Source organism: Salmo salar, chromosome 20 (genome assembly GCF_965601325.2).
Source record: "Salmo salar chromosome 20, fSalSal1, whole genome shotgun sequence".
In the NCBI taxonomy this organism is placed as follows: domain Eukaryota; kingdom Metazoa; phylum Chordata; class Actinopteri; order Salmoniformes; family Salmonidae; genus Salmo; species Salmo salar.
Window position 1 is genome coordinate 93081528 of NC_138310.1, and position 15956 is coordinate 93097483.

Consider the following 15956-nt stretch of genomic DNA (forward strand, 5'->3'; position numbering starts at 1 on the left):
ATCAAAGGCAGATAGACAACACCTGCCTTCAACTGAGAGTCCCAACCCCAATCAACCAAACATAGAAACACACACACTAGACTAACCATAGAATTAACTAAACATAAACCAAAACCCGGAAATACTAAATCAAACACCCTTTACACAAACACAACACCCCGAACCACATAAAACAAATACCCTCTGCCACGTCCTGACCAAACTACAAAAACAATTAACCTTATACTGGCCAGGACGTGACACCGTCCATATAAATACTAGCAGTTATCCATCCATATTAATACTAGTAGTTATCCATCCATATAAATACTAGCAGTTATCCATCCATATAAATACTAGCAGTTATCCATCCATATAAATACTAGTAGTTATCCATCCATATAAATACTAGTAGTTATCCATCCATATAAATACTAGCAGTTATCCGTCCATATAAATACTAGTAGTTATCCATCCATATAAATACTAGCAGTTATCCATTCATATAAATACTAGCAGTTATCCGTCCATATTAATACTAGTAGTTATCCATCCATATAAATACTAGCAGTTATCCATCCATATAAATACTAGCAGTTATCCATCCATATAAATACTAGCAGTTATCCATCCATATAAATACTAGCAGTTATCCATCCATATAAATACTAGCAGTTATCCATCCATATAAATACTAGTAGTTATCCATCCATATAAATACTAGTAGTTATCCATTCATATAAATACTAGCAGTTATCCGTCCATATAAATACTAGCAGTTATCCATCCATATAAATACTAGTAGTTATCCGTCCATATAAATACTAGTAGTTATCCGTCCATATAAATACTCGCAGTTATCCATCCATATAAATACTAGCAGTTATCCGTCCATATAAATACTAGTAGTTATCCATCCATATTAATACTAGCAGTTATCCATCCATATAAATACTAGCAGTTATCCATCCATATAAATACTAGTAGTTATCCGTCCATATAAATACTAGTAGTTATCCGTCCATATAAATACTCGCAGTTATCCATCCATATAAATACTCGCAGTTATCCATCCATATAAATACTAGTAGTTATCCATCCATATAAATACTAGTAGTTATCCATCCATATAAATACTAGCAGTTATCCATCCATATAAATACTAGCAGTTATCCATCCATATAAATACTAGCAGTTATCCATCCATATAAATACTAGTAGTTATCCATCCATATAAATACTAGTAGTTATCCATCCATATAAATACTAGCAGTTATCCGTCCATATAAATACTAGCAGTTATCCGTCCATATAAATACTAGTAGTTATCCGTCCATATAAATACTAGTAGTTATCCGTCCATATAAATACTCGCAGTTATCCATCCATATAAATACTAGCAGTTATCCGTCCATATAAATACTAGTAGTTATCCATCCATATTAATACTAGTAGTTATCCATCCATATAAATACTAGCAGTTATCCATCCATATAAATACTAGTAGTTATCCGTCCATATAAATACTAGTAGTTATCCATCCATATAAATACTCGCAGTTATCCATCCATATAAATACTCGCAGTTATCCATCCATATAAATACTCGCAGTTATCCATCCATATAAATACTCGCAGTTATCCATCCATATAAATACTAGTAGTTATCCATCCATATAAATACTCGCAGTTATCCATCCATATAAATACTAGTAGTTATCCATCCATATAAATACTAGTAGTTATCCATCCATATAAATACTCGCAGTTATCCATCCATATAAATACTAGCAGTTATCCGTCCATATAAATACTAGTAGTTATCCGTCCATATTAATACTAGTAGTTATCCGTCCATATAAATACTAGCAGTTATCCATCCATATAAATACTAGTAGTTATCCATCCATATAAATACTAGTAGTTATCCATCCATATAAATACTAGCAGTTATCCGTCCATATAAATACTAGCAGTTATCCGTCCATATAAATACTAGTAGTTATCCGTCCATATAAATACTAGTAGTTATCCGTCCATATAAATACTCGCAGTTATCCATCCATATAAATACTAGCAGTTATCCGTCCATATAAATACTAGTAGTTATCCATCCATATTAATACTAGTAGTTATCCATCCATATAAATACTAGCAGTTATCCATCCATATAAATACTAGTAGTTATCCGTCCATATAAATACTAGTAGTTATCCATCCATATAAATACTCGCAGTTATCCATCCATATAAATACTCGCAGTTATCCATCCATATAAATACTCGCAGTTATCCATCCATATAAATACTCGCAGTTATCCATCCATATAAATACTAGTAGTTATCCATCCATATAAATACTCGCAGTTATCCATCCATATAAATACTAGTAGTTATCCATCCATATAAATACTAGTAGTTATCCATCCATATAAATACTCGCAGTTATCCATCCATATAAATACTAGCAGTTATCCGTCCATATAAATACTAGTAGTTATCCGTCCATATTAATACTAGTAGTTATCCATCCATATAAATACTAGCAGTTATCCATCCATATAAATACTAGTAGTTATCCGTCCATATAAATACTAGTAGTTATCCATCCATATAAATACTAGTAGTTATCCATCCATATAAATACTCGCAGTTATCCATCCATATAAATACTAGCAGTTATCCGTCCATATAAATACTAGTAGTTATCCATCCATATTAATACTAGTAGTTATCCATCCATATAAATACTAGCAGTTATCCATCCATATAAATACTAGTAGTTATCCGTCCATATAAATACTAGTAGTTATCCGTCCATATAAATACTCGCAGTTATCCATCCATATAAATACTCGCAGTTATCCATCCATATAAATACTCGCAGTTATCCATCCATATAAATACTCGCAGTTATCCATCCATATAAATACTAGTAGTTATCCATCCATATAAATACTCGCAGTTATCCATCCATATAAATACTAGTAGTTATCCATCCATATAAATACTAGTAGTTATCCATCCATATAAATACTCGCAGTTATCCATCCATATAAATACTAGCAGTTATCCGTCCATATAAATACTAGTAGTTATCCGTCCATATTAATACTAGTAGTTATCCATCCATATAAATACTAGCAGTTATCCATCCATATAAATACTAGTAGTTATCCGTCCATATAAATACTAGTAGTTATCCATCCATATAAATACTAGTAGTTATCCATCCATATAAATACTCGCAGTTATCCATCCATATAAATACTAGCAGTTATCCGTCCATATAAATACTAGTAGTTATCCATCCATATTAATACTAGTAGTTATCCATCCATATAAATACTAGCAGTTATCCATCCATATAAATACTAGTAGTTATCCGTCCATATAAATACTAGTAGTTATCCGTCCATATAAATACTAGCAGTTATCCATCCATATAAATACTAGTAGTTATCCATCCATATTAATACTAGTAGTTATCCATCCATATAAATACTAGCAGTTATCCATCCATATAAATACTAGCAGTTATCCGTCCATATAAATACTAGTAGTTATCCGTCCATATAAATACTCGCAGTTATCCATCCATATAAATACTAGCAGTTATCCGTCCATATAAATACTAGTAGTTATCCATCCATATTAATACTAGCAGTTATCCATCCATATAAATACTAGCAGTTATCCATCCATATAAATACTAGTAGTTATCCGTCCATATAAATACTAGTAGTTATCCGTCCATATAAATACTCGCAGTTATCCATCCATATAAATACTCGCAGTTATCCATCCATATAAATACTAGTAGTTATCCATCCATATAAATACTAGTAGTTATCCATCCATATAAATACTAGCAGTTATCCATCCATATAAATACTAGCAGTTATCCATCCATATAAATACTAGCAGTTATCCATCCATATAAATACTAGTAGTTATCCATCCATATAAATACTAGTAGTTATCCATCCATATAAATACTAGCAGTTATCCGTCCATATAAATACTAGCAGTTATCCGTCCATATAAATACTAGTAGTTATCCGTCCATATAAATACTAGTAGTTATCCGTCCATATAAATACTCGCAGTTATCCATCCATATAAATACTAGCAGTTATCCGTCCATATAAATACTAGTAGTTATCCATCCATATTAATACTAGTAGTTATCCATCCATATAAATACTAGCAGTTATCCATCCATATAAATACTAGTAGTTATCCGTCCATATAAATACTAGTAGTTATCCATCCATATAAATACTCGCAGTTATCCATCCATATAAATACTCGCAGTTATCCATCCATATAAATACTCGCAGTTATCCATCCATATAAATACTCGCAGTTATCCATCCATATAAATACTAGTAGTTATCCATCCATATAAATACTCGCAGTTATCCATCCATATAAATACTAGTAGTTATCCATCCATATAAATACTAGTAGTTATCCATCCATATAAATACTCGCAGTTATCCATCCATATAAATACTAGCAGTTATCCGTCCATATAAATACTAGTAGTTATCCGTCCATATTAATACTAGTAGTTATCCATCCATATAAATACTAGCAGTTATCCATCCATATAAATACTAGTAGTTATCCATCCATATAAATACTAGTAGTTATCCATCCATATAAATACTAGCAGTTATCCGTCCATATAAATACTAGCAGTTATCCGTCCATATAAATACTAGTAGTTATCCGTCCATATAAATACTAGTAGTTATCCGTCCATATAAATACTCGCAGTTATCCATCCATATAAATACTAGCAGTTATCCGTCCATATAAATACTAGTAGTTATCCATCCATATTAATACTAGTAGTTATCCATCCATATAAATACTAGCAGTTATCCATCCATATAAATACTAGTAGTTATCCGTCCATATAAATACTAGTAGTTATCCATCCATATAAATACTCGCAGTTATCCATCCATATAAATACTCGCAGTTATCCATCCATATAAATACTCGCAGTTATCCATCCATATAAATACTCGCAGTTATCCATCCATATAAATACTAGTAGTTATCCATCCATATAAATACTCGCAGTTATCCATCCATATAAATACTAGTAGTTATCCATCCATATAAATACTAGTAGTTATCCATCCATATAAATACTCGCAGTTATCCATCCATATAAATACTAGCAGTTATCCGTCCATATAAATACTAGTAGTTATCCGTCCATATTAATACTAGTAGTTATCCATCCATATAAATACTAGCAGTTATCCATCCATATAAATACTAGTAGTTATCCGTCCATATAAATACTAGTAGTTATCCATCCATATAAATACTAGTAGTTATCCATCCATATAAATACTCGCAGTTATCCATCCATATAAATACTAGCAGTTATCCGTCCATATAAATACTAGTAGTTATCCATCCATATTAATACTAGTAGTTATCCATCCATATAAATACTAGCAGTTATCCATCCATATAAATACTAGTAGTTATCCGTCCATATAAATACTAGTAGTTATCCGTCCATATAAATACTCGCAGTTATCCATCCATATAAATACTCGCAGTTATCCATCCATATAAATACTCGCAGTTATCCATCCATATAAATACTCGCAGTTATCCATCCATATAAATACTAGTAGTTATCCATCCATATAAATACTCGCAGTTATCCATCCATATAAATACTAGTAGTTATCCATCCATATAAATACTAGTAGTTATCCATCCATATAAATACTCGCAGTTATCCATCCATATAAATACTAGCAGTTATCCGTCCATATAAATACTAGTAGTTATCCGTCCATATTAATACTAGTAGTTATCCATCCATATAAATACTAGCAGTTATCCATCCATATAAATACTAGTAGTTATCCGTCCATATAAATACTAGTAGTTATCCATCCATATAAATACTAGTAGTTATCCATCCATATAAATACTCGCAGTTATCCATCCATATAAATACTAGCAGTTATCCGTCCATATAAATACTAGTAGTTATCCATCCATATTAATACTAGTAGTTATCCATCCATATAAATACTAGCAGTTATCCATCCATATAAATACTAGTAGTTATCCGTCCATATAAATACTAGTAGTTATCCGTCCATATAAATACTAGCAGTTATCCATCCATATAAATACTAGTAGTTATCCATCCATATTAATACTAGTAGTTATCCATCCATATAAATACTAGCAGTTATCGATCCATATAAATACTAGCAGTTCTCCATTTCCATGGCAGAGAACACAACACTTTATTAAAGGGTTTAGACATGATAATAGTTGGAGAATGGCGCCGGAGGGGATGGCTGCCGTTTTATGGGCTCTATAACTAACTGTGCTATTTGAGGGGATGGCTGCCGTTTTATGGGCTCTATAACTAACTGTTCTATTTGAGGGGATGGCTGCCGTTTTATGGGCTCTATAACTAACTGTTCTATTTGAGGGGATGGCTGCCGTTTTATGGGCTCTATAACTAACTGTGCTATTTGAGGGGATGGCTGCCGTTTTATGGGCTCTATAACTAACTGTTCTATTTGAGGGGATGGCTGCCGTTTTATGGGCTCTATAACTAACTGTGCTATTTGAGGGGATGGCTGCCGTTTTATGGGCTCTATAACTAACTGTGCTATTTGAGGGGATGGCTGCCGTTTTATGGGCTCTATAACTAACTGTTCTATTTGAGGGGATGGCTGCCGTTTTATGGGCTCTATAACTAACTGTGCTATTTGAGGGGATGGCTGCCGTTTTATGGGCTCTATAACTAACTGTGCTATTTGAGGGGATGGCTGCCGTTTTATGGGCTCTATAACTAACTGTGCTATTTGAGGGGATGGCTGCCGTTTTATGGGCTCTATAACTAACTGTGCTATTTGAGGGGATGGCTGCCGTTTTATGGGCTCTATAACTAACTGTGCTATTTGAGGGGATGGCTGCCGTTTTATGGGCTCTATAACTAACTGTGCTATTTGAGGGGATGGCTGCCGTTTTATGGGCTCTATAACTAACTGTTCTATTTGAGGGGATGGCTGCCGTTTTATGGGCTCTATAACTAACTGTTCTATTTGAGGGGATGGCTGCCGTTTTATGGGCTCTATAACTAACTGTTCGTAACTTGTTTTGTACATAACGTTGCCGTTACTGTCTCTGATGAAAAGATCTTCTGGACGTCATAACTGGGACGATTGTTATTTACTGCTGCTCTTTAATTATTTCTTATTCTTATCTCTTATTTTAGATTATTTTTTTAAAATATTTGATTCAAAGTGCGTTGTTGGTTAAGGGCTTGTAAGTTAGCATCTGCACATGTTGTATTCGGCGCATGTGACAAATTAAATGTGATTTGATTTGACTTGAAGGTTTTCAAACAGTTGTGTGTGTGTGTTTTCTTAAGGTTTTGTATTTGTGTTATCGGGTTAGTAATAATAGTTTATATTCTGAATATCGGTTTGCATAGTGTGTGTGTGTCTATAATTATATATTTTTTTTACAGACATAAAAGCGTAACCTTACTTTGAGCAGCCCTCTGCATGCATCTTTGTAAGAAATATAAATGCAGGCAATTTATATTTCATCCATGAGGTGTGTTGTTTGTACTATTTTCCGTGTCCCAAATGGCACCCTATTCCCTATAGGGCTCTATGGGCTCAGGTCAAAAGTAGTGTACCCTATTCCCTATAGGGCTCTATGGGCTCAGGTCAAAAGAAGTGTACCCTATTCCCTATAGGGCTCTATGGGCTCAGGTCAAAAGTAGTGTACCCTATTCCCTATAGGGCTCTATGGGCTCAGGTCAAGGTAGTTTATTATATAAGAAATAGGGTCCCATTTGGGATGCAATCCTATTTTAATTTTAATAAATATGGTAATGGGGTTCTGTTCTAGGAGCAGCACATTAATGTGAGATATAAAACACCGCTGTTATCTCCCCCAAACTGTGTGTGTGATCTTTGACTGCGCTGCGCCCCATTCATATGGCTGTAATTACCTGTATTGTACAAAACCCTCTGTACTTTCCCCTGTGACATCGAACTGCACTGAACAAAAAAATATAAAACGCAACATGTAACAATTCCATAGATTTTTACTGAGTTACACTTCATATAAAGAAATCAGTCAATTTAAATAAAATTCATTAGGCCCTAATCTATGGATTACACATGACCGGGAATACAGATATGCATTAAAATTGCCATCGATAAAATGCAATTGTGTTTGTTGTCCGTAGTTTATGACTTCCCCATACCATAACCCCACCTCCACCATGGGGCCCCATACCATAACCCCACCTCCACCATGGGGCCCATACCATAACCCCACCTCCACCATGGGGCCCCATACCATAACCCCACCTCCACCATGGGGCCCATACCATAACCCCACCTCCACCATGGGGCCCATACCATAACCCCACCTCCACCATGGGGCCCATACCATAACCCCACCTCCACCATGGGGCCCATACCATAACCCCACCTCCACCATGGGGCCCTCTGTTCACAACGTTGATATCAACAAACCGCTCACCCTTTACGACGCCTTACACACGGTCTGTGGTTGTGAGGCCGGTTGGACGTACTGCCAAATTCTCTAAAACGAAGTTGGAGGCGGCTTATGGTAGAGAAATAAACATTCAATGCTCTGGAGGACATTCCTGCAGTCCTGCATGCCAATTGCACAATCCCTCAAAACTTGAGACATCTGTGGCATTGTATTGAGTGACAAAAACTGCACACTTTTATTGTCCCCAACACAAGTTACACCTGTGTAATGGTCATGCTGTTTAATCAGCTTCTTGATATGCCACACCTGTCAGGTGGATGGTAAAGGAGAAATGCTCACTAACAGGGATGTAAACAAATGTGTGCACAACATTTGAGAGAAATAAGCTTTTTTGTGCGTATGGAACATTTCTGGGATCTTTTATTTCTGCTCATGAAACATGAGACCAACACTTTACCATGTTGCGTTTATATTTTTGTTCAGGGTACATTGGAGCAGTTTATCTAGTCTAGACTAGAGGTATATTTAGCAAGACAGGGTTTCTACAGACTGAGACAAACTGAATTCTCACCCCTATAGTCCTCACTCAGAGTGTTTCAAACACTTTTAATCAAAGGCACAAACAAACTCCCAACTCAACGAAACAAACGGTCCCGTTTCACTCACCTCTTCCTGTGTTTTCTCTTCCTCTGTTTCAGAGTTACTGTGTCTGACTTGGCTGTGTTACTGTTGATGTGTAAGAGAGAGCAAAGTAGCATCCACCATGGAAGTGAAAGAACGTAGACCGTACCGCTCGCTGACGGCTCGGAGGGACACAGAGCGGCGTTACACCAGCTCCTCAGCGGACAGCGAGGACGGAGGGAAGATCAACCCTAAAGGTTACAGCTCCAGTGAGACTCTGAAGGCTTTTGATCAGGAGTCCAGGATGACCGCCTACGGCAACCGGGTCAAAGATATGGTCCACCACGAGGCAGACGAGTTCTGTAGGCAAGGTGAGAATCATTCATTCATACAGGGAAAACATTCAAATTAAGTTAAAAACACTGTATTGGGAATGAATAGAAGAGTTCTCAGTAGACCTACTGTTATTCAGAAGGTTCCATAATTTCGACAACAATCATCAATATTTCCTCACACAACTGAGTTGAAAAGAGCCCTGGGACGACATGTTAGTTCAGCCTAAGCTCTTCTGAAAAGGAGCCAAATAAACAGGTTTAATGACCAACCTCCTAACACAGGGATGGCAGGTAGCCTAGTGGTTAGAGGAGGCAGGTAGCCTAGTGGTTAGAGGAGGCAGGAAGCCTATTGGTTAGAGGAGGCAGGTAGCCTAGTGGTTAGAGGAGGTAGGTAGCCTAGTGGTTAGAGGAGGCAGGTAGCCTAGTGGTTAGAGGAGGCAGGTAGTCTAGTGGTTAGAGGAGGTAGGTAGCCTAGTGGTTAGAGGAGGCAGGTAGCCTAGTGGTTAGAGGAGGCAGGTAGCCTAGTGGTTAGAGGAGGCAGGTAGCCTAGTGGTTAGAGGAGGCAGGTAGCCTAGTGCTTAGAGGAGGCAGGTAGCCTAGTGGTTAGAGGAGGCAGGTAGCCTAGTGGTTAGAGGAGGCAGGTAGCCTAGTGGTTAGAGGAGGCAGGTAGCCTAGTGGTTAGAGGAGGCAGGTAGCCTAGTGGTTAGAGGAGGCAGGTAGCCTAGTGGTTAGAGGAGGCAGGTAGCCTAGTGGTTAGAGGAGGCAGGTAGCCTAGTGGTTAGAGGAGGCAGGTAGCCTAGTGGTTAGAGGAGGCAGGTAGCCTAGTGGTTAGAGGAGGCAGGTAGCCTAGTGGTTAGAGGAGGCTGGTAGCCTAGTGGTTAGAGGAGGCAGGTAGCCTAGTGGTTAGAGGAGGCAGGTAGCCTAGTGGTTAGAGGAGGCTGGTAGCCTAGTGGTTAGAGGAGGCAGGTAGCCTAGTGGTTAGAAGAGGCAGGTAGCCCAGTGGTTAGAGGAGGCAGGTACCCTAGTGGTTAGAGCAGGTAGCCTAGTGGTTAGAGGAGGCGGATCGCCTAGTGGTTAGAGGAGGCGGGTAGCCCAGTGGTTAGAGGAGGCGGGTAGCCCAGTGGTTAGAGGAGGCGGGTAGCCCAGTGGTTAGAGTAGGCGGGTAGCCCAGTGGTTAGAGGAGGCGGGTAGCCTAGTGGTTAGAGGAGGCGGGTAGCCTAGTGGTTAGAGGAGGCGGGTAGCCCAGTGGTTAGAGGAGGCGGGTAGCCCAGTGGTTAGAGGAGGCGGGTAGCCCAGTGGTTAGAGGAGGCGGGTAGCCCAGTGGTTAGAGGAGGCGGGTAGCCCAGTGGTTAGAGGAGGCGGGTAGCCCAGTGGTTAGAGGAGGCGGGTAGCCTAGTGGTTAGAGGAGGCGGGTAGCCTAGTGGTTAGAGGAGGCGGGTAGCCCAGTGGTTAGAGGAGGCGGGTAGCCCAGTGGTTAGAGGAGGCGGGTAGCCTAGTGGTTAGAGGAGGCGGGTAGCCTAGTGGTTAGAGGAGGCGGGTAGCCTAGTGGTTAGAGGAGGCGGGTAGCCTAGTGGTTAGAGGAGGCGGGTAGCCTAGTGGTTAGAGGAAGCGGGTAGCCTAGTGGTTAGAGGAGGCAGGTAGCCTAGTGGTTAGAGGAGGCAGGTAGCCTAGTGGTTAGAGGAGGCAGGTAGCCTAGTGGTTAGAGGAGGTAGCCTAGTGGTTAGAGGAGGTAGCCTAGTGGTTAGAGCAAGTAGCCTAGTGGTTAGAGGAGGCAGGTAGCCTAGTGGTTAGAGCAGGTAGCCTAGTGGTTAGAGACAGGTAGCCTAGTGGTTAGAGCAGGTAGCCTAGTGGTTAGAGCAGGTAGCCTAGTGGTTAGAGGAGGTAGCTTAGTGGTTAGAGGAGGCAGGTAGCCTAGTGGTTAGAGGAGGCAGGTAGCCTAGTGGTTAGAGAAGGTAGCCTAGTGGTTAGAAGAGGCAGGTAGCCTAGTGGTTAGAGGAGGCAGGTAGCCTAGTGGTTAGAGCAGGTAGCCAAGTGGTTAGAGCAGGTAGCCTAGTGGTTAGAGCAGGTAGCCTAGTGGTTAGAGCAGGTAGCCTAGTGGTTAGAGCAGGTAGCCTAGTGGTTAGAGGAGGCAGGTAGCCTAGTGGTTAGAGCAGGTAGCCTAGTGGTTAGAGGAGGCAGGTAGCCTAGTGGTTAGAGCAGGTAACCTAGTGGTTAGAGGAGGCAGGTAGCCTAGTGGTTAGAGGAGGCAGGTAGCCTAGTGGTTAGAGAAGGTAGCCTAGTGGTTAGAGGAGGCAGGTAGCCTAGTGGTTAGAGCAGGTAGCCTAGTGGTTAGAGGAGGCAGGTAGCCTAGTGGTTAGAGGAGGCAGGTAGCCTAGTGGTTAGAGCAGGTAGCCTAGTGGGTAGAGACAGGTAGCCTAGTGGTTAGAGGCAGGTAGCCTAGTGGTTAGAGGAGGCAGGTAGCCTAGTGGTTAGAGGAGGCAGGTAGCCTAGTGGTTAGAGCAGGTAGTCTAGTGGTTAGAGGCAGGTAGCCTAGTGGTTAGAGGAGGCAGGTAGCCTAGTGGTTAGAGCAGGTAGTCTAGTGGTTAGAGCAGGTAGCCTAGTGATTAGAGGCAGGTAGCCTAGTGGTTAGAGGAGGCAGGTAGCCTAGTGGTTAGAGGCAGGTTGTCTAGTGGTTAGAGCAGGTAGTCTAGTGGTTAGAGCAGGTAGCCTAGTGGTTAGAGCAGGTAGCCTAGTGGTTAGAGGAGGCAGGTAGCCTAGTGGTTAGAGGAGGTAGCCTAGTGGTTAGAGCAGGTAGCCTAGTGGTTAGAGGAGGCAGGTAGCCTAGTGGTTAGAGCAGGTAGCCTAGTGGTTAGAGGAGGCAGGTAGCCTAGTGGTTAGAGCAGGTAGCCTAGTGGTTAGAGGAGGCAGGTAGCCTAGTGGTTAGAGGAGGCAGGTAGCCTAGTGGTTAGAGCAGGTAGCCTAGTGGTTAGAGGAGGCAGGTAGCCTAGTGGTTAGAGGAGGCAGGTAGCCTAGTGGTTAGAGGAGGCAGGTAGCCTAGTGGTTAGAGAAGGTAGCCTAGTGGTTAGAGGAGGCAGGTAGTCTAGTGGTTAGAGCAGGTAGTCTAGTGGTTAGAGCAGGTAGCCTAGTGGTTAGAGGAGGCAGGTAGTCTAGTGGTTAGAGCAGGTAGTCTAGTGGTTAGAGCAGGTAGCCTAGTGGTTAGAGCAGGTAGCCTAGTGGTTAGAGCAGGTAGCCTAGTGGTTAGAGTGTTGGACTAGTAACCAAAAGGTTGCAAGATCGAATCCCTGAGCTTACGAGGTACAAAATATGTAGTTCTGCCCCTGAACAAGGCAGTTAACCCACTGTTCCTAGGCCATCATTCTAAATAAGAAATCTTTCTGTACTGACTTGCCTAATAAAATAAAATCCAAAGATCACCTAACAGGTATTTCATCAATTTAGATTATTCATTACCTTCACAATCAATACTTCTCAATAGTTAATTCATTAAAAAATATATCCATGCTATTTTATTCAACATTCAACGTATGAAGTTATTAGGGGAACACCCCCTCGACATCGTAGGACGTACGAACAATTGAATTACTGAGTTTGCCGCACCTTGCTGGATATCTATGTGCATGTGCTCTCTCCTAATCAGTCCACAAACACTCCACGTTGGTGAGTACAGGTCGCTGAAACAATGGTGGATTCTCTGTTGGGAAAAAGTCTGTCCTCTCCTCGACTCTTCCGTCCTCCTCTCCTCCGTTACCCGGAAAAGTGGTTGAGTTTCATTTAGTTAGTAGTCGTCGTCACCTCGATTAGTCCCCTACTACTAAAAGTGGTTGAGTTTCATTTAGTTAGTAGTCGTCGTCACCTCGATTAGTCCCCTACTACTAAAAGTGGTTGAGTTTCATTTAGTTAGTAGTCGTCGTCACCTCGATTAGTCCCCTACTACTAAAAGTGGTTGAGTTTCATTTAGTTAGTAGTCGTCGTCACCTCGATTAGTCCCCTACTACTAAAAGTGGTTGAGTTTCATTTAGTTAGTAGCCGTCGTCACCTCGATTAGTCCCCTACTACTAAAAGTGGTTGAGTTTCATTTAGTTAGTAGTCGTCGTCACCTCGATTAGTCCCCTACTACTAAAGTGGTTGAGTTTCATTTAGTTAGTAGTCGTCGTCACCTCGATTAGTCCCCTACTACTAAAGTGGTTGAGTTTCATTTAGTTAGTAGTCGTCGTCACCTCGATTAGTCCCCTACTACTAAAGTGGTTGAGTTTCATTTAGTTAGTAGTCCTCGTCACCTCGATTAGTCCCCTACTACTAAAGTGGTTGAGTTTCATTTAGTTAGTAGTCGTCGTCACCTCGATTAGTCCCCTACTACTAAAGTGGTTGAGTTTCATTTAGTTAGTAGTCGTCGTCACCTCGATTAGTCCCCTACTACTAAAAGTGGTTGAGTTTCATTTAGTTAGTAGTCCTCGTCACCTCGATTAGTCCCCTACTACTAAAAGTGGTTGAGTTTCATTTAGTTAGTAGCCGTCGTCACCTCGATTAGTCCCCTACTACTAAAGTGGTTGAGTTTCATTTAGTTAGTAGCCGTCGTCACCTCGATTAGTCCCCTACTACTAAAAGTGGTTGAGTTTCATTTAGTTAGTAGTCGTCGTCACCTCGATTAGTCCCCTACTACTAAAAGTGGTTGAGTTTCATTTAGTTAGTAGTCGTCGTCACCTCGATTAGTCCCCTACTACTAAAAGTGGTTGAGTTTCATTTAGTTAGTAGTCCTCGTCAGCTCGATTAGTCCCCTACTACTAAAGTGTATCCTTCGGAGGTTTGAAATCTGCCCCTTTGTTGTTTACTGGCAGGAGAAAAGCGTGCAGACATTAACAACAGTACTTATCCTTCATTTAGAATTTTTTTTGCACAACTAGCTACATTCCTAGCTTTTTATTGTTTTTAACACATGACCTCCCCCTGTAAATGCCATTAACCTGATGACGAGCTAGTGCAGAAGGAGATTCTAATTTCATACAAGTCGTAGCCGTTTTTCTCTCCTCGCCTCCGCTCCTTCTATTAACTTTGACGTTTTTCAAAGCGGCGAAGGAGACGACGGAGGAGAGAAGACGAGCAAAACCAATCGAGATTCTCCCCTAGTAACGTACATCTGAAACAATCAATGTTCCAGGTTCTTCTTGCGATCTTCTATGTCTTTACACGTCTATCAATCGAAATATGGTCGCAAACGCTAGTAACATGAACAAACATTTAGCAAACATTTGCCATCTGTGTTTGGCGTGCCATGAGTTGATAGAAATGGAGTGCGATGTCTGTGATGGGTGCTCTGCAGTGCGTATCGTCACAATATGATGAAGCAATTAAAATAAAAAAAAAATAGATTTGTTTCTAACAGAATCAATTCAGCGTCATTTTACTGTTCTGTTATTCTATATGGTTGGTGACGCCCATGTAGCAGTGCAGTTAGCAAAACAATATGATAAAGGCTCTTGCCTGCTCACAACATTCCCCACATCCTTACAACAAGACCAGAGGTTTCTATTCAGGGCAAAGATAGAACAAGTGATTCGATTTTATCATGTTATAATACAGTGACTTCGAAAAGTATTCAGACCCTTTCATTTTTTCCCACATTACAGCCTTATTCTAAAATGGATGAAATTATTTGTGTTCCTCATCAATCTACACACAACACCCCGTAATGACAAAGCAAAAACAGGTTTTTATAAATGTTTGCAAATTTATAACAAATGTAAAAATTGAAATATATTTACGTTAGTATACAGACCCTTTGCTATGAGACTTGAAATTGAGCTCAGGTGCATCCTGTTTCCATTGATCATCCTTGAGATGTTTCTACAACTTGATTGGAGTCCACCTGCGGTAAATTCAATTGATTGGACATAATTTGGAAAGGCACACACCTGTCTATATAGGAAGTAGGAAGGCTGCAGTAGGAGGAAGGCTGCAGGAGTAGGAAGGCTGCAGGGGGAGGAAGGCTGCAGGTGGAGGAAGGCTGCAGGAGTAGGAAGGCTGCAGGGGGGAGGAAGGCTGCAGGTGGAGGAAGGCTGCAGGAGTAGGAAGGCTGCAGGTGGAGGAAGGCTGCAGGGAGTAGGAAGGCTGCAGGTGGAGGAAGGCTACAGGAGTAGGAAGGCTGCAGGAGTAGGAAGGCTGCAGGAGTAGGAAGGCTGCAGGAGTAGGAAGGCTACAGGAGTAGGAAGGCTGCAGGGAGTAGGAATGCAGCAGGTGGAGGAAGGCTGCAGGAGTAGGAAGGCTGCAGGTGGAGGAAGGCTGCAGGAGTAGGAAGGCTGCAGGAGTAGGAAGGCTGCAGGAGTAGGAAGGCTACAGGAGTAGGAAGGCTGCAGGGAGTAGGAAGGCTGCAGGTGGAGGAAGGCTGCAGGAGTAGGAAGGCTGCAGGTGGAGGAAGGCTGCAGGTGGAGGAAGGCTGCAGGTGGAGGAAGGCTGCAGGGAGTAGGAAGGCTGCAGGGAGTAGG

The 15956-nt window shown here is 40.8% G+C and overlaps 1 protein-coding gene across 1 annotated transcript in view; it reads left to right on the forward strand.

The window, feature by feature from the left end:
* Positions 1 to 15956, forward strand: part of tenm4 (teneurin transmembrane protein 4) — a 653198-nt gene that overhangs the window by 146072 nt on the left and 491170 nt on the right. The window contains 1 exon segment of the mRNA XM_082966126.1: positions 9220 to 9513. Within this exon segment, the coding sequence (XP_082822252.1) occupies positions 9285 to 9513 (229 nt within the window). The 5' untranslated portion in view covers positions 9220 to 9284.